Here is a 19,362-nt window from a genome sequence, read left to right as displayed (position 1 = left end):
CTCCTTCTCTCACTACGCTTCTCTCTGCCTCTCTCTCAGTTGTCTGACCTGTATTTCTCTGTTTACCAATAAAGTGAGAGAAATTATATTGAAATTGTATTGTATAGAGAGAGAGAGAGAGAGAGAGAGAGAGAGAGAGAGAATTGAAATCTTTAATAAAGTTACAACCATTGCCCTCTGTCAGCACCAATTGAAACGCAGCACTGGCACACACACAAGAGCACCTACTATATATGACGTTTCTCTCCATGTGTCCCTGTACATACTATACACACACACCCGCACAAATGCTCACAAACACAAAGAAATCACACAAAAGACATGAACGCTGCGTCCACTTACCACCCCTTTTGCAAACATATACATAATCCACTCTATTTTTCCATAACACACACACACGCACTGCCACACACACACGTCTCACCCCTCCCCCAGCACACATGCCCTCTACTCCCCTGATAATCACATTGCAGTGCTATAGAGCGTTAATTATGAATCCGTCTTCATTTCTGGGGCCTGGGCTGGCTTGCCTTAAACACTATGATTGGTTTAGCTTCCGTCCTTTCAACCTGAATCTCCAAGGTGTTTGATCTCCTCTAAAGCTTGACGTGGAGAGAGCTGCGGCGTACTCCCAGTGCTCCCAGAGCCTTCCGCACGGACACATCCTAACAGGATTAGCCCGCCTCCCGGCTACAGAGCAGGAGATCTGAACGATAAGAGGTGTTTGTTTATTCCAGGTCCATCCCATCCCCAGTGAAAGACATACCGTACCCTGACTACCATCCCAGCCCAGGCCCATCTCAGCCTCGCGACTAGGTGGAGGGCTGGCTTCACTAATTAAACTTTTGTTTGTATTGAGTATGAATCCTTTTTCTGCGGTCAGGCGGCTCTCCCTGTCTCAGCGCATCTGTCAGGCTGGAGTCAGAGGAGCGGAGCAGAGGAGGGTATAGAGGTTATGATTAAATCAGGACAACAGACAAAATCTTGTCCAACTGGACACGCAAATTACTTTCTCATTGGAGACCATTCTGACCAGTGATTGCAAACATATACAACATTTCTTCGATAACACACACACACGCACTGCCACACACACACACGTCTCACCTCTCCCCCAGCACACATGCCCTCTACTCCCCTGATAATCACATTGCAGTGCTATAGAGCGTTAATTATGAATCTGTCTTCCTTTCTGGGGCCTGGGCTGGCTTGCCTTAAACAATATGATTGGTTTAGGACACACTTAAGAGAGAAAGAGACTGCAGTGGAGCACAGCTATCTCAGAGACAGAGAGAGAAAGGGAGAGAGAGTGAGACAGAGGCGAGAGGGAGGAGAGGAGATGAGAGGAAAGCAGAAGCTAATCTAATCTAGTCTAATCTGTCATGTCAGTGATGTGATGCCTTGGCTGCCTTGTGCCATGCCACTGGCCACGCCCCTGGCCACGCCCCTGGCCATGCCCTAGGCTACACGTCATCCAGAGACTGTGCCACATAGTGGGAACAAACGGGGCCCAGCGGAACTATGGTAAGGCGCTGCAGGGATAGTTTCCGTGGTGACCTTGTTTCCACGGGGGCTGGAAAGACTGGTGGAGGCACGTGTCCCACGGCAACAAGGCCCACCCGCCCGCTCCCTGACCATGTGAGAAATGAGACCATAGAGAGCAGAGGCATGCAGAGTGGCACCTCCAGAACTGTGAGATACTAGCAGAAAGGGATGCTTTGACAGGGGGTGATATTGGGGTGTTGTTCTTTACCCATGACACAAACACATACACACAAAATATTGCACATTCTGACAGAATGCCAGATACTCTGGCACTATATTAGTAGCATGTTAGGGAAAAGTAAGCTAACCACTTGAATGAAATGCAATACAGAAGTTAGAACAGATATACATCTATTAGCACACTCAGGTACATAGAACTATACAGCCACACCCACACGCAGGCCTCTAAAGGCACAGTGAATAGAAGATACTGTATTATCCACACACAGGCCTCTAAAGGCACAGTAAATAGAAGATACTGTATTATTCACACACAGGTCCTCTGGAGGCACAGTGAATAGAAGATACTGTATTATTCACACACAGGTCCTCTGGAGGCACAGTGAATAGAAGATACTGTATTATTCACACACAGGCACAGTGAATAGAAGATACTCTGTACAGTGAATAGAAGATACTGTATTATTCACACACAGGTCCTCTGGAGGCACAGTGAATAGAAGATACTGTATTATTCACACACAGGTCCTCTGGAGGCACAGTGAATAGAAGATACTGTATTATTCACACACAGGTCCTCTGGAGGCACAGTGAATAGAAGATACTGTATTATTCACACACAGGTCCTCTGGAGGCACAGTGAATAGAAGATACTGTATTATTCACACACAGGTCCTCTGGAGGCACAGTGAATAGAAGATACTGAATCCTCTGGAGGCACAGTGAATAGAAGATACTGTATTATGAATAGAAGATACTGTATTATTCACACACAGGTCCTCTGGAGGCACAGTGAATAGAAGATACTGTATTATTCACACACAGGTCCTCTGGAGGCACAGTGAATAGAAGATACTGTATTATTCACACACAGGTCCTCTGGAGGCACAGTGAATAGAAGATACTGTATTATTCACACACAGGTCCTCTGGAGGCACAGTGAATAGAAGATACTGTATTATTCACACACAGGTCCTCTGGAGGCACAGTGAATAGAAGATACTGTATTATTCACACACAGGCCTCACAGTGAATAGAATATACTGTATTATTCACACACAGGCCTCTAAAGGCACAGTGAATAGAAGATACTGTATTATTCACACACAGGCCTCAAAGGCACAGTGAATAGAAGATACCTCTAAAGGCACAGTGAATAGAAGATACTGTATTATTCACACACAGGTCCTCTGGAGGCACAGTGAATAGAAGATACTGTATTATTCACACACAGGCCTCTAAAGGCACAGTGAATAGAAGATACTGTATTATCCACACACAGGCCTCTAAAGGCACAGTGAATAGAAGATACTGTATTATCCACACACAGGCCTCTAAAGGCACAGTGAATAGAAGATACTGTATTATCCACACACAGGCCTCTAAAGGCACAGTGAATAGAAGATACTGTATTATTCACACACAGGTCCTCTGGAGGCACAGTGGATAGAAGATACTGTATTATCCACACACAGGCCTCTGGAGGCACAGTGAATAGAAGATACTGTATTATTCACACACAGGTCCTCTGGAGGCTGTCCTTGATTGCCTTTTAACATGAAAGGTTCTCATGCTCACACATGTGCACACACATACACACTTACAAAAACCTCCACATACTGTACCTAATAACCCTTAGTGTGTCTCTCAAACACATAAAATACTCTCACAGTCCTGGAAAGAATGATACAAGCACAATTCCCACTGCAGTCATTCTTAGCTGCCATGGTTTGGGCCTTATAGACTTACATTGAAGCACTGACAATTTCCAGAATTTGCATGAAAGATACCATTAGATACCGTATGCACTATTGTGCTGTGCTCCTACAGCAAAGTCTTTATGTATAGAGAAATCACTGTTATTGTAGCGAGCTCAGAGCCAGCTACTCTCCCAAGCCGAGGAGAGGATAAATCAGCTCTGTACTCGCTGTGCTGTTCTCCTCTGACAGAAAGAGAGTTACAAGTTGGAGGGAGAGAGAGAGGAGGGGAGAGCAGAAAGGATGGATGGAGAGAGTACAAAAGATAGCACAGGATGGAGGAAAAGGAGATGAGGGACAGAGGAGTACCGAGAGGTAAACTGTTGTTTGAAATGCCACACTAATAAAAATGACTAGTGCATATATGGCGTTCCTGGCTGGTCATGTGAGGTCATGGATTTGGCTGATGATGGGATATTGATTGGGGAAAAATCCTGATTAAAAGCTGAGGCTGATGACCTCATTGACTCAGGGTTGGGCCGTGTCCCTGATGGGGTGTTTTATTTTAGACTGTTACATTTACCTCTTTTAGTGGATGCTCTTATCCAGAGAAATTTACAGAAGCAATTAGGGTTAAGTGCCTTGCTCACGTCAACAGATTTTTCAAATAGTTGGCTTGAGGATTCGAACCAGTGACTTTTTGGTTTCTGGCCCAACGCTCTTAACCGCTAGGCTACCTGCCACCCAAAGGGTTGGTAAACCAACCCTGCCAAATGAGATCAGCCAGACTTACGGTTGCCAGCACAGCGGAGCCACCTGTTTTTGTGTTTGTGGGTGTCTATGATATGGGCCCTGCACATGTTCGTCTCGGGCCTGGCAGGTTTTGTTGTTAAGTCACACCCTATAGCTGAGATTCAACCCTATTCAGTCATTGAGGATTTCAGCTGACGCTTCATCATACAGCTGACATTTCTTCTGAGCAAAAGCAGTAGAATCCAATCAACACACCAGCACGCCTACTGATGAATGTTCTTTCAGTTCATCATTAATTCTCTCCTCCTTTCTTCCCTCCCTCCGTCCATCCCTCCCACTCTGTCTTTCCCTCCCTCTCTCCCTCCCTGTCTCCCTCCCTCCATCCCTCCCACTCTGTCTTTCCCTCCCTCTCTCTCTCCCTCCCTGTCTCCCTCCCTCCATCCCTCTCTCCCTCCCTGTCTCCCTCCCTCCATCCCTCCCACTCTGTCTTTCCCTCCCTCCCTCTCTCCCTCCCTGTCTCCCTCCCTCCATCCCTCCAACTCTGTCTTTCCCTCCCTCCCTCTCTCCCTCCCTGTCTCCCTCCCTCCATCCCTCCCACTCTGTCTTTCCCTCCATCCCTCTCTCCCTCCCTGTCTCCCTCCCTCCATCCCTCCCACTCTGTCTTTCCCTCCCTCTCTCTCTCCCTCCCTCCATCCCTCCCACTCTGTCTTTCCCTCCCTGTCTCCCTCCCTCCATCCCTCCCACTCTGTCTTTCCCTCTCTCTCTCCCTCCCTCCATCCCTCCCACTCTGTCTTTCCCTCCCTCTCTCCCTCCCTCCATCCCTCCCACTCTGTCTTCTCCCTCCCTCTCTCCACCTCTCTCTCTCTCTCTCTCTCACTCTCTCTGCCTCTCTCTCTGCCTCTCTCTCTCTCCCTCTCTCTGCCTCTCTCTCTCTCTGCCTCTCTCTCTCTCTCTGCCTCTCTTTCTCTCCCTGTCTCTCTCTGCCTCTCTCTCTCTGCCTCTCTCTCTCTGCCTCTCTTTCTCTCCCTCTCTCTCTCTGCCTCTCTCTCTCTCTCTCTGCCTCTCTCTCTCTCTGCCTCTCTCTCTCTGCCTCTCTCTCTCTCTGCCTCTCTCTCTGCTTCTCTCTCTCTGCCTCTCTCTCTCTCCCTCTCTCTCTCTGCCTCTCTCTCTGCTTCTCTCTCTCTCTGCCTCTCTCTCTCTCCCTCTCTCTCTCTCTCTGCCTCTGCCTCTCTCTCCCTCTCTCTCTCTGCCTCTCTCTCCCTCTCTCTCTCTCTCCCTCTCTCTCTCTGCCTCTCTCTCTCTCTGCCTCTCTCTCTCAATTCTATTCAATTCAAGGGGCTTTATTGGCATGGGAAACATATGTTAACATTGGCAAAGCAAGTAAAGTAGATAATAAACAAAAGTGAAATAAAAAATAAAACTGAAAAGTAAACATTACACTCCAAAAGAATAAAGACATTACAAATGTCATATTATGTATATATACAGTGTTGTAACGATGTGCAAATGGTTAAATAAATAAACATGAATATGGGTTGAATTTACAATGGTTTTTGTTCTCCACTGGTTTCCCTTTTCTTGTGGCAACAGGTCACAAATATTGTTACTGTGATGGCACACTGTGGTATTTCACCCAGTATATATGGGAGTTTATCAAAATTGGGTTTGTTTTTTCAAATTCTATGTGGATCTGTGTAATCTGAAGGAAATATGTGTCTCTAATATGGTCATATATTTGGCAGGAGGTTAGGAAGTGCATCTCAGTTTTCACCTCATTTTGTGGGCAGTGTACAATTAGCCTGTCTTCTCTTGAGAGCCAGATCTGCCATCTCTCTGTAGGTGAAGGCTTTGTTATGGAAGGTTTGGGAATCGCTTCCTTTTATGTGGTTGTAGAATTTAACGTCTCTTTTCTGGATTTTGATAATTAGTTGGGTATCAGCCTAATTCTGCTCTGCATACATTATTTGGTGTTTACGTTGTTCATGGAGGATATTTTTGCAGAATTCAGGATGCAGTCTCAATTTGATGTTTGTCCCATTTTGTGAATTCTTGGTTGGTGAGCAGACCCCAGATCTCACAACCATAAAGGGCAATGGGTTCTATAACTGATTCAAGTATTTTTAGCCAGATCCTAATTGGTATGTCGAATTATATGTTCCTTTTGATGGCATAGAACGCCCTTCTTGCCTTGTCTCTCAGATTGTTCACAGCTTTGTGGAAGTTACCTGTGGCGCTGATGTTTAGGCCAAGGTATGTATAGTGTTTGTGTGCTCTAGGTCAACGGTGTCTAGATGGAATTTGTATTTGTGATCCTGGCGACTGGACCTTTTTTGGAACACCATTATTTTGGTCTTACTGAGATTTACTGTTAGGGCCCAGGTCTGGCAGAAGATCTAAGTGATGCTGTAGGCCCTCCTTGGTTGGTGACAGAAGCACCAGATCATCAGCAAACATTTGACTTCAGATTCTGGTAGGGTGAAGTGAAAGTGCTGCAGACCATCCTGGTGCCCTCGTTGATATATATGTTAAAGAGGGTGGGGATTAAGCTGCATCCATGTCTCACCCCACAGCCCTGTGGAAAGAAATGTATGTGTTTTTTGTCAATTTTAACTGCAGACTTGTTGTTTGTGTACATGGATTATATGTTGTTGTATGTTTTTCCCCCAACACTACTGTCCAGCAATTTGTATAGCAGACCCTCATGCCAAATTGAGTCGAAGGCTTTTTTGATATGATCAAAGCATGAGAAGACTTTGCGTTTGTTTTTTGTGGGGTTTTTTTGTCAATTAGGCTGTGCAGGGTGAATATGCAGTCTGTCGTACGATAATTTGGTAAAAAGCCAATTTGACAGTTCATTGTTTTCGCTGAGGAAATGTATAAGTCTGCTGTTAATGATCATTCTGAGGATTTTCCCAAGGTTTCTGTTGACGTATATCCCACAGTAGTTATTGGGGTCAAATTTGTCTCCACTTTTGTGGATTGGGGTGATCAGTCCTTGGTTCCAAATTTTGGGGAAAATGCCAGAGCTAAGGATGAGGTTAAAGAGTTTAAGTATAGTCAATTGGAATTTCTTGTCTGTTTATTTCATCATTCATTGAGGATACCATCAACACCACAGGCCTTTTTGGGTTGGAGGGTTTGTATTTTGTCCTGTAGTTCATTCAGTGTAATTGGTGAATCCAGTGGGTTCTGGTAGTCTTTAATAGTTGATTATAATATTTGCATTTAATCATGTATATGTTTTTGCTGTTTGTTTGTTGTTATAGAGCAAAAAAGATTGGAGAAGTGGTTTACCAATACATCTCCATTTTGAATAGATAACTCTTTGTTTGTTTAGTGTTTTCCAATTTTCCCAGAAGTGGTTAGATTCTTCAGTTACATTGAGCTGATTTCTGACGTGCTGTTCCTTCTTTTTCCGTAGCGTATTTCTGTATTGTTTTAGTGATTATACATAGTGAAGGCGTAGACTCAGATTTTCCGGGTTTTTGGTTGGACAGGTTTCTCAATTTCTTTCTTAGGTTTTTGCATTCTTCAACAAACCATTTTTCATTGTTGTTAATTTTCTTCGGTTTTCTGTTTGACATTTTTAGATTTGATAGGGAAGCTGAGAGGTCAAATATATTGCTAAGATTTTCTACTGCCAAGTTTACACCTTCACTATTACAGTGGAACGTTTTGTCCAGGAAGTTGTCTAAAAGGGATTGAATTTAATTTGTTGTTGCCTAATAGTTTTTTGGTTGGTTTCCACACTAGATTCCTTCCATCTATAGCATTTCTGAATATTACTCAGTTCCTTTGGCTTTGATGCCTCATGATTGAGTATTGCTCTGTTCAAGTAGACTGTGATCTGATAGGGGTGTCAGTGGGCTGACTGTGAACGCTCTGAGAGACTCTGAGTTGAGGTCAGTGGTAAAGTAGTCTGCAGTACTACTGCCAAGAGATGATCTATACGTGTACCTACCATAGGAGTGCCCTCGAAGCCTGCCATTGACTATGTACATACCCAGCGTGTGACAGAGCTGCAGGAGTTGTGGAACATATGTTTACATTGCCAAAGAAAGTGAATAAAATAATAAACTATTTTAAAAAATGTACAATAAACATTACTCTCACAAAAGTTTCAAAAGAATAAAGACATTTCAATTATCTCCCTGTATATTGTATATGGTCTACTCTAAAGAAAGAAAGCTACTAGTAATTGATTAACTGGTCTAATTAAGAAGCCAGTGAACACAGATGTTCTCTCCTTTTCTCCAGGCCTTTGTCACTATGGGTTTAATTAATGAACAATCTCCCTCCCCGTGTTGTGTGTGTGTGTGTGTGTGTGTGTGTGTGTGTGTGTGTGTGTGTGTGTGTGTGTGTGTGTGTGTGTGTGTGTGTGTGTGTGTGTGTGTGTGTGTGTGTGTGTGTGTGTGTGTGCCGCAAGGTGTTTACTGAGTTTATTTTACATGAATTAGTATGTTTTGAGTTTAACATGTAGTTGTTTGCTCTCTTCAAAAGTAAAAGATAATTTTCCTGCTTAAATTCTGAAATATTTGTTTCTTCTTTGGGTGAGTGTCCATGCCCCAGGTGCTCCCCAGGTGCTCCCCAGGTGCTCCCCTGTGCTCCTGTGTTCTCTCATCCTCTAGGAGAGGAACTAGGGCCTAGGTGCTCCTTTCACACAGATTCCTGAGGGAAAGAATGGAACGGCTGTGTTTTTTTCCTTCAAACTGTTTGAAGTGAGTGTTCCTGTGTGATGTGTTCAAGCCAAAAGCTCTCCCAGACAGGCAGACAGTTTCCTGTCAAGAGTTTAATCCTTGGGACAGTGAATTACTTTTGGAGCAGACGCCCAGAGGAATTTCGTCATTCTCAGACACAGAGAGGGAGAAGGAGAAGGAGAAGAGTTTTTTTCCCCTCTTCTATTCTCACGATTAGTGAGATTTTGAGTTTCTTAATCCACAGGCTATGTTGCCAAGGCAATGAGCTCCAGTTTGATCTTGTGATAAAGCAGAGATAGAGATTAGAAAGAGGATACCCCTCAGTTCAGAAGATAAGAAGGTTGATTAACAGAAACGCTCAGGAATGATGGGATACCACCAACATAGGCCTCCTGGGCAAAGCAATTGTCGGTCCCAAACGACATTCTCTTTCACATAAAAATTCCCCCTCTTTCACAGTGGCATAGATAAGTGTATTTTCTCTCAGCCACTCTTATGTCAGGAGTTATATTCCAATGTGTTTTACGAACTGAGCTGTCATGTAGTGAGCTGGGAGAGGATTGCACTTCAGTACTCCTGTAGTCTGGATTAACACTGCTGGATTCTCTACTGCCAGAAGGGGGGAAAGGCCGGCGGGGGACTGGGTTGGTTCCTGTAGGACGCTCAGTAACTCAGTAGCCATCTCTCAGTGGATACACCCATCAGGGATCAGGTCACAACACTGCACCATCCTTGATTGACGGGAATGAGGCCACACTCTGGGTAGTCAAGGTCATTCATGGGAGCCCTGTGTCCGTACCTGACTGACTGATCTAGTTTATATTTTAATAGTGGCCTGGTTATTTGTGCTGGCCTCGTATTCTGTGAAGATATGTTTCTGTGCTGCGCTCAGTCAGGGATAGGAGAACGTAGCGTATTTGGGTTAGGGAGGATAATCCACTCACCCCTAAAGAGGATTGGAGAATCTCACAGGCTTTGATAAGTTGTGAGCTGGTGTTTATTTCACATCATATGAGCAGGACTGTTTGTGTCACTGCCAGCAAGGGCGCTTCCTCCTTTCTCCCTTCCGCCACCGTCATCGCCACCGCCGCCTCTCCCACGGCATGATGGGTAATTATTTTTGTGCTAGAGGGGGAGGGGGTAGGAGGGCAGGTTGAAAAGAAGGAGAGGAAGGGAGGATTGGTGAGAATGTTTTAGTGATAAGGAATGGGTTAGAGTTGCTTTTCCTTAGCGATCTCTCTGCAGATCACAGGGTTGAGAGAGATTATGTGATAGTTGAAGTGTCTCTCTGTGTCTGAAACTGTGGACAACTAAGCCTGGTGTACTGCTGCTGAGGCGGGCTGTACAAGCACAAAGTTTTCCATGATCCCCAGAAATCACTCACTGACACACATAGGGGAGAGGAGGGGTCAGAAAAAGACAACTTCCACTACAGGAGGACGCTGTGTATTAGATAGGAGGGCAGACAAAAAGATAGAGTAGTTGGTTCTGAAGAAAATTATGTGAGATTTGTCTTTTTGTTAGCTTGTATACTCATAGGACACTTTGTAGGCTCATTGGATCCTCTCTCTGGGGTCCTGTCTGTCCCTCTGTGACTTTGGGACGGTTGTTTGGGTTCCCTGTTCCTGGCCTCAGACTGGAGAGATTGTGGCCTTAATTCCTCCAGACAGCCATTAAAGCTCTTAGCAGCAGTGGAGATATGCCTAAGTGGCTACGGCAGAACTGTGCCTTTGATGCCCAGAAGGAAGGGGATTTGATTTAAGGGTAGCCAAAGCCCTTAATGACAAGGCACACACGAGACAATGACTAGCATGTCATCTCTGAGGGGAAGACCATATTGTGCTGTGAGTTTCCGCTCGAATAGATAATGCCTTCTAGTTATTTTCAAACCACCTGGGTGATGCACTGGTCACACACCTTGTGTGAGCTTATTACTTGGATCATATTTGGATATACAATCAATTTGATGGTACAGACGCTACAGCTTATTTCATACCCAGCAAGTTCGTCTGGTGACTTGCAGGATGAAGACAGGAAGACAGACAGGTACACCCACAGATGGACAGACAGGGAGATGAACAGACACACAGACAAACAGACAGGGAGACGAACAGACGAACAGTCGGACAGACGGACAGACGGACAGACAAACAGATGGGGAGATGGACAGACAGACAGATGTTGAAACAAACAGAGGGGGACGGGGAGAAGGGGAGAAGGACAGGGAGATGGAAAGAAAAACAGTTGGACAGACAGGTAGTCAGACGGACAGACACACCGACAGGGAGACGGACAGGGAGACGGACAGACAGGGAGATGGACCGGGAGACAGACTCTGAGATGGACAGACAAACAGACAGGGAGACCGGGAGACAGACGGGGAGACGAACAGACAGACGGACAGACAAACAGACAGGGAGACGGACAGGGAGACAAACAGACGGGGAGACGGACAGGGAGACGAAAAGACAAACAGACGGACAGACGGACCGGGAGACAGATGGGGAGATGGACAGACAAACAGATGGGAGACGGACAGGGAGACAGACCAGGAGACAGACGGGGAGACAGACAGATAAAGAGACGGGGAGACAAGGACACCGGTAGACATAAGAAGTAGCCTTTGACAGACCTGAACAAATGGTATGTATGTTTTTATTAATGGTTATTCAAATATGGCACCAGGATTAGAAGGAAATTGCTGGTTGGGTGGTCTCTGAGATTTACATACCTGAATGGAACTTCTTCATCCCTCTCTGAACAGTTATGTATACTGTGGTTTTCCACTGCCGAAGTTGAAATAATATTAAGGAAATGTTGTCTAAGGATTTAGTTGCTTACTGTCAGCTTGGCCCAATGTACTGTACTACAGGCTTTGCCATCTGTAGGTGTATGGCAGTGTCTGTATGTGTTTGTGTGTGTGTTGTTTGTGTGTGTGTGTGCGCATACGTGTGTGCACGTAACATCCTGGTGTAACAGCAGTATTTTGTGTCTGATGTGCATGTAGCTTTAATTACACTAATGGATGTTGAGTGACTGCTGCTCCTCTCTACTGGTGTAGATGTTGTGATGGATGTTGAGTGACTGCTGCTCCTCTCTACTGGTGTAGATGTTGTGATGGATGTTGAGTGACTGCTGCTCCTCTCTACTGGTGTAGATGTTGTGATGGATGTTGAGTGACTGCTGCTCCTTTCTACTGGTGTAGATGTTGTGATGGATGTTGAGTGACTGCTGCTCCTCTCTACTGGTGTAGATGTTGTGATGGATGTTGAGTGACTGCTGCTCCTCTCTACTGGTGTAGATGTTGTGATGGATGTTGTGAAAGGCTGCTGCTCCTCTCTACTGGTGTAGATGTTGTGATGGATGTTGTGAAAGGCTGCTGCTGACTGGTGTAGATGTTGTGATGGATGTTGTGAAAGACTGCTGCTCCTCTCTACTGGTGTAGATGTTGTGATGGATGTTGAGTGACTGCTGCTCCTCTCTACTGGTGTAGATGTTGTGATGGATGTTGAGTGACTGCTGCTCCTCTCTACTGGTGTAGATGTTGTGATGGATGTTGTGAAAGGCTGCTGCTCCTCTCTACTGGTGTAGATGTTGTGATGGATGTTGTGAAAGGCTGCTGCTCCTCTCTACTGGTGTAGATGTTGTGATGGATGTTGTGAAAGACTGCTGCTCCTCTCTACTGGTGTAGATGTTGTGATGGATGTTGTGAAAGGCTGCTGCTCCTCTCTACTGGTGTAGATGTTGTGATGGATGTTGAGTGACTGCTGCTCCTCTCTACTGGTGTAGATGTTGTGATGGATGTTGAGTGACTGCTGCTCCTCTCTACTGGTGTAGATGTTGTGATGGATGTTGTGAAAGGCTGCTGCTCCTCTCTACTGGTGTAGATGTTGTGATGGATGTTGTGAAAGGCTGCTGCTCCTCTCTACTGGTGTAGATGTTGTGATGGATGTTGTGAAAGGCTGCTGCTCCTCTCTACTGGTGTAGATGTTGTGATGGATGTTGTGAAAGTCTGCTGCTCCTCTCTACTGGTGTAGATGTTGTGATGGATGTTGTGAAAGGCTGCTGCTCCTCTCTACTGGTGTAGATGTTGTGATGGATGTTGTGAAAGACTGCTGCTCCTCTCTACTGGTGTAGATGTTGTGATGGATGTTGTGAAAGGCTGCTGCTCCTCTCTACTGGTGTAGATGTTGTGATGGATGTTGTGAAAGGCTGCTGCTCCTCTCTACTGGTGTAGATGTTGTGATGAATGTTGTGAAAGGCTGCTGCTCCTCTCTACTGGTGTAGATGTTGTGATGGATGTTGTGAAAGTCTGCTGCTCCTCTCTACTGGTGTAGATGTTGTGATGGATGTTGTGAAAGACTGCTGCTCCTCTCTACCGGTGTAGATGTTGAGTGACTGCTGCTCCTCTCTACTGGTGTAGATGTTGTGATGGATGTTGTGAAAGGCTGCTGCTCCTCTCTACTGGTGTAGATGTTGTGATGGATGTTGTGAAAGGCTGCTGCTCCTCTCTACTGGTGTAGATGTTGTGATGGATGTTGTGAAAGGCTGCTGCTCCTCTCTACTGGTTTAGATGTTGTGATGGATGTTGTGAAAGGCTGCTGCTCCTCTCTACTGGTTTAGATGTTGTGATGGATGTTGTGAAAGGCTGCTGCTCCTCTCTACTGGTGTAGGGCTCAATGTTGTTGACTGAAATAGTGTTCTTCTATCCAAACACTTCCCTTGCTTAAGTGGTATATTGCTGACTCGACACGCTTGATGCGATTCAATATAGTAACTCTGAATTAAGGTGAGTTTCCAGCAGAGAGAGAGAGACACACACACGCATGCTTGGACGGACACACACACACAGACACGCCTCCCTCCATCTGACAGCCTGGTGGAACACAGGTGGAGGAGGGGGAGTTAGTAACCACAAGTATCCCTGCATAGCAGAGCTCTGACTGGGCCACAAATCATGATCAATGGGCCTCTGCTTGGCTCCACTGTCTGAACCTTCATCCTCTTCTTTGAATGTCAGTCACCACACCCAAACTGAATGGACTGCTCCCCAAACTCTGTCTGTCAGCCTAGTGTTAGAGCTGACTGGCGAGAGTCAAGCCCAATGGCTGGAAAAGTAAGATATAGAGGCCAGTTCAGGATTAAATGTCTCTGTCTGTGATGTATGGACACAGAGCATGACCTGCTCAGACAGACCTCTGATTGAGACAAAACGCTGGAGCCCCCAGAGAGCCAATGGCCTCTCTCCCTCAGACACACACAGCCTGTTTCTGAGCTTCCATTACTCAGTGCCATTTAATGCTATTTCCTCTATTTGTATCCTCCCAAATGGAGCATGAGGCTGACTGCCACCATTTTAGCTATTGCTTTATGTCCTCCATTTTGCCTTAATTGCATCCTGTCCTCCATATACAGTAATAATACCTGCTGCTGTAATGAGGATGTATATAGAAATGGATCCAGTTTGCTGTGTATGTCTGTGTGTGATTAGAAGCTCTAACTGGGTCTGATCCAGCCCATAAAAACACAGTAAACGTTTATTCTTATGGCTCCACAGAGATGCAGAGACAGGACAATGTTATTTCAGATTCCGTTGTTGGAGCTTCAACCAAAAACCTTTATTGTGGGAGAGAAAGACACAGAGACAGTTATTTGCTGTCTATATGCAAACACATTCCCAACATTATCAGTTTGTGAAGATTTCAATTGTTAGGGATTTGTGTGTGTGTGTGTGTGTGTGTGTGTGTGTGTGTGTGTGTGTGTGTGTGTGTGTGTGTGTGTGTGTGTGTGTGTGTGTTTGCGTGCGTGCGTGCGTGCGAGTGTGTGTGCGTTCCTGTGTATGTGCATGTGCACGTGGGTGTTTGTGTGTTTGTGCCTTTCGAGTGTTCTGTTTGTGTTGCATGTCGGGTGTAGGTACGGGAAAGAAGAATAGTTTGAGAATGCGATTAGTTTCATGAGGGAGAATATGACTTAAAGACCTGCGTGGTGTTTTGTATTCCTGATGTCTCTTCTGTTACCTGTTCTATACGTTTGCTTGCTCACATCATCATTCAATCTGTTAGCTGGTCTTATCCACAGCGACTCACAGATCAGCATAATGCATGTCATTATACACCGAATGAATAAAATAAAGAAGCCAGGAAGGATGACAAGAAGCAGAGACTCAGCGGCTCAGTATGACATTATCAAACCACTTGTTATTACAGACGAACAGCAATTAAATACAAATACAATGATCAGGGACGTATGAAAGACAATATGCAATTATACACTAGCAGGTTGCGTATTGGGTGTGTGATGTTGTTGCCTGAGGAGGAATCACTTATCAAGATGATGACCTCAGTCGTGAGGTCAGATAGATGTCGCCTCAGGGCAGCTTGGATCAGGAAGTGGAAGTGAGGAGATGGACACAGCCAGAGGGTGATGGATTGGAGGTCACAACACTTTAACTACTGCTCCTGAGATGGTGGTGACCTTTAACCTTTATCGCTCTGGTTTAATCCCTGTCCATATTGTCTCTAACTGGACTGTGTTGTTAACAGTTGTCACTACTGATCCACCGAGGGTACAGGAGGATTCAGACAGTGTTGACATGTTGTCAGCCATTGTTGACCGATGGCTATCTCCATTCTGCTCCGTGATTCAGTGGCTGTTGTGTGTTCAGCGCATCATAATTCATGACACATGGTAATTGGTGATGAGTCACTGAGAGCAGAATAATGGTTCTATCCATCACAGGTTCCAAACACCTCACTGTCCTAGTATCCCATATTTTCTTGCTGGGATGTTGTTGTTGATGCATCACCTCATCCAGCTGGGCCTATGGTGCGTCCCCCTGACTGATCGTCCTTCTCTCCCTGTGTGGATTTGCAGGTGTAAAGGTGCGTCTCACTATGGCCTGTCTGCAGACAGGAAGCGGCGTTCCCAGGAGGGTGACTGCACTGACAGCACGTCAGAACTCACCGTTGCCACCCTGCCCGGCGATGGCCCCACCTCTGCTGCTGTTGCCCTCCTATCAGACGATCCCGGCCTCGTCAACCCCGCCTTTGACCCCAGTATGGAGGACAACAGCCAATCAGGCAGCACCACCAGCCTGGCAGCCCGCAGCAGTACCAAAAAGAGTGATTGTGAGTGTGCGTACGTACGGATGTGTTTGTGATTGTGTAGTTCTGCACCAAGTAACCTTTCTCTGATCTATAAAGCAGTGTGTGTGTGTATGTGTGTGCGTGTGTGCGTAAATGTGTGCGTGCTTGTGCGTATCGAACTGTTTGTCAGTGTGACTGATTGAAAAGCAATATAAAGCAGGGAGCCAGCTGAGGCTTTCTAGTCACAGTTTCATAGTCCCTCACTCACATAGATACCACCAGTAAACACTATTCAAACATACATTTTACATCATACCCACACACAGGTAAACATCCCAGAGCCCATGCTCACTGAAACACAGTATCTGTACTACTTCAAGATTTTTGACAGAAATCCTATTCTTAAATTAGCTTTGTAGCATTGCTTCTTCACTAATATTTTATCACAGAGACAGAGACACAGACAGAATGTAAAGAGAGGAAGTGAGAGTGGGTGGAATGAGAATTTCACACAGCCCAGTTCCATTAATACTGAATGATGTGATAGGCCCTCACCCTCCACTAATCCCACCTGTGAACCCTGGAGCCACTCACAACTGTTGTACTCACTCACATTCCCTTCTCAATGTGAACGCGCTGCCGGTGGGGACACCAAATAACGCTGCAACAGCACTTTTGGCCCGGGCCGCCGAGCAGAGCACCCACCGCCATGCAGAGCCACTGCTGCTGAACAAGCTGTCATCTCCAGAAGAGCTGGATGCTTTAAAAGAATAATGTGGCTTTCAGGAGGCCTTTGCATCTCTCTAGGCCCGCAGAACAAGGGGCGTTGCAGAGAATCACTGCCCCGCTTTCAAGGGAGCCAGGCTGGGGCTCACACTCCACTGCAGCCTGCTCTGCTCTGGTAGAGCCACACTCCCTGTCAGAATCTCAGTAGACTATAGTAGGGTCAGACTGCTGTATTTATACTGCACCAAGTTTTATCTGTTGATTACATGAAACATGACTGCTGCAGTCTATGAAGCTCATCACCCCTGCAGAGTTTATAGGCCCCCTCCATCCTGTTCATCAGCTTTGACATAATGACAAACAAATGAGTGTTTGGGGAATTCATGAAGGATTTTGATTGGATTCTCTAAAACAGATGTGTTCAAGCTGTTGTTATGGCTTTTTTAGAGGCAGAGAGAACGAGAGATCTCGGGCATCTGATTGGCTGTGGTGAGGCAGGCTCAGAGACTTGTCCAGGCATGTTCAATCACAACAGAGCTGCTCTATAAAGTGTGCCCCTGTCTCTCTGTCCCCTCAGTCCGAAACTATGACCGCACCTCGGTCAGGAGCCGCTCCTTCAGGCGGTTGAACCGCGCATTCAGTGTCCTGCGGAGGACCAAGAGCGGCACATCCGTGTCGAATGAGACCGCAGAGGAACGAGACAATGCCAGGAACGCCAGTGTGCCGCAGGAAGGTATGCGTGTGTTTGTTTGAGTGAATGATTCTGTATGCTGTGTTTTATCATTGGAGGTTGTGTTTAGTTCAGTATGATGTCAGTGAGGGTTGTGTTTAGTTCAGTATGAAGTCAGTGAGGGTTGTGTTTAGTTCAGTATGATGTCAGTGAGGGTTGTGTTTAGTTCAGTATGAAGTCAGTGAGGGTTGTGTTTAGTTCAGTATGATGTCAGTGAGGGTTGTGTTTAGTTCAGTATGATGTCAGTGAGGGTTGTGTTTAGTTCAGTATGATGTCAGTGAGGGTTGTGTTTAGTTCAGTATGATGTCAGTGAGGGTTGTGTTTAGTTCAGTATGATGTCAGTGAGGGTTGTTTGTAGTTCAGTATGAAGTCAGTGGGGGTTGTGTTTAGTTCAGGATGATGTCAATGGGGGTTGTTTGTAGTTCAGTATGAAGTCAGTGTGGTTGTGTTAATAGCAGTATGACGTCAGTGGGGGTTGTGTTTAGTTTTGTATGATGTCAGTGGGGGTTGTGTTTAGTTCAGTGTGAAGTCATTGGGGGTTGTGTTTAGTTTTGTATGATGTCAGTGGCGGTTGTGTTTAGTTCAGTATGATATCGGCGTGGGTTGTGTTTAGTTTTGTATGATGTCAGTGGCGGTTGTGTTTAGTTCAGTGTGAAGTCATTGGGGGTTGTGTTTAGTTTTGTATGATGTCAGTGGCGGTTGTGTTTAGTTTTGTATGATGTCAGTGGCGGTTGTGTTTAGTTCAGTGTGAAGTCATTGGGGGTTGTGTTTAGTTTTGTATGATGTCAGTGGGGGTTGTGTTTAGTTCAGTGTGAAGTCATTGGGGGTTGTGTTTAGTTTTGTATGATGTCAGTGGCGGTTGTGTTTAGTTCAGTTTAATTAATTGGGGGTTGTGTTGAGTTCAGTTTGACGTCAGTGGGGTTGTGTTAAGTTCAGTATGATATCGGCGTGGGTTGTGTTTAGTTTTGTATGATGTCAGTGGGGGTTGTGTTTAGTTCAGTGTGAAGTCAGTGGGGTTGTGTTTAGTTTTGTTTGATGTCAGTGGCGGTTTTGTTTAGTTCAGTTTAATTAATTGGGGGTTGTGTTGAGTTCAGTATGTTGTCAGTGTGGTTGTGTTGTGTTCAGTTTGACGTCAGTGGGGTTGTGTTAAGTTCAGTATGATGTCAGTGGGGGTTGTGTTTAGTTTTGTATGATGTCAGTGGCGGTTGTGTTTAGTTCAGTTTAATTAATTGGGGGTTGTGTTGAGTTCAGTATGTTGTCAGTGGGGAATGTGTTTAGTTCAGTATGATGTCAGTGGGGGTTGTGTTTAGTTCAAAATGAATATAATGGGGGTTATTTTTATTTCAGTATGATTTTGTGGGGTTTTGTGTAGTTCAGTATGACGTCAGTGGGGGTTGTTTTTAGTTCAGTATGATATCGGCGTGGGTTGTGTTTAGTTTAGTGTTACGTCAGCGGGGGTTGTGTTTAGTTCAGTATAATGTCAGTGGGGGTTGTGTTTAGTTCACTATGACGTCAGTGGGGGTTGTGTTTAGTTTAGTATTACGTCGGGGGGTTGTGTTTAGTTCAGTATAATGTCAGTGGGGTTGTGTTTAGTTTAGTATTACATCAGCGGGGTTGTGTTTAGTTCACTATGACGTCAGTGGGGGTTGTGTTTAGTTCAGTATAATGTCAGTGGGGGTTGTGTTTAGTTTAGTGTTACGTCAGCGGGGTTGTGTTTAGTTCAGTATAATGTCAGTGGGGGTTGTGTTTAGTTCACTATGACGTCAGTGGGGGTGTTGTGTTTAGTTTAGTGTTACGTCAGTGGGGGTTGTGTTTAGTTCAGTATAATGTCAGTGGGGTTGTGTTTAGTTTAGTATTACATCAGCGGGGTTGTGTTTAGTTCACTATGACGTCAGTGGGGGTTGTGTTTAGTTCAGTATAATGTCAGTGGGGGTTGTGTTTAGTTCAGT

At 45.4% G+C, this 19,362-nt stretch overlaps 1 protein-coding gene across 7 annotated transcripts in view; it reads left to right on the top strand.

Moving 5' to 3' along the window:
* The window catches only part of LOC112251130 (E3 ubiquitin-protein ligase LNX), a 74,987-nt gene that overhangs the window by 31,537 nt on the left and 24,088 nt on the right, over positions 1–19,362 (top strand). For 6 of the 7 annotated variants that reach the window (XM_024421888.2, XM_024421886.2, XM_024421889.2 and 3 more), the window contains 2 exons: positions 15,746–16,005; positions 17,261–17,416. In XM_024421888.2, coding sequence (XP_024277656.1) covers positions 15,746–16,005; positions 17,261–17,416 — 416 coding nt within the window. The remainder of the gene's footprint in view (positions 1–15,745; positions 16,006–17,260; positions 17,417–19,362) is intronic. The other variant, XM_024421892.2, reaches the window with a different exon arrangement.

Source organism: Oncorhynchus tshawytscha, linkage group LG05 (genome assembly GCF_018296145.1).
Source record: "Oncorhynchus tshawytscha isolate Ot180627B linkage group LG05, Otsh_v2.0, whole genome shotgun sequence".
Lineage (NCBI taxonomy): Eukaryota > Metazoa > Chordata > Actinopteri > Salmoniformes > Salmonidae > Oncorhynchus > Oncorhynchus tshawytscha.
The sequence above is the reverse complement of the archived record's forward strand: the minus strand, read 5'-3'. Positions and strand labels throughout refer to the sequence as shown.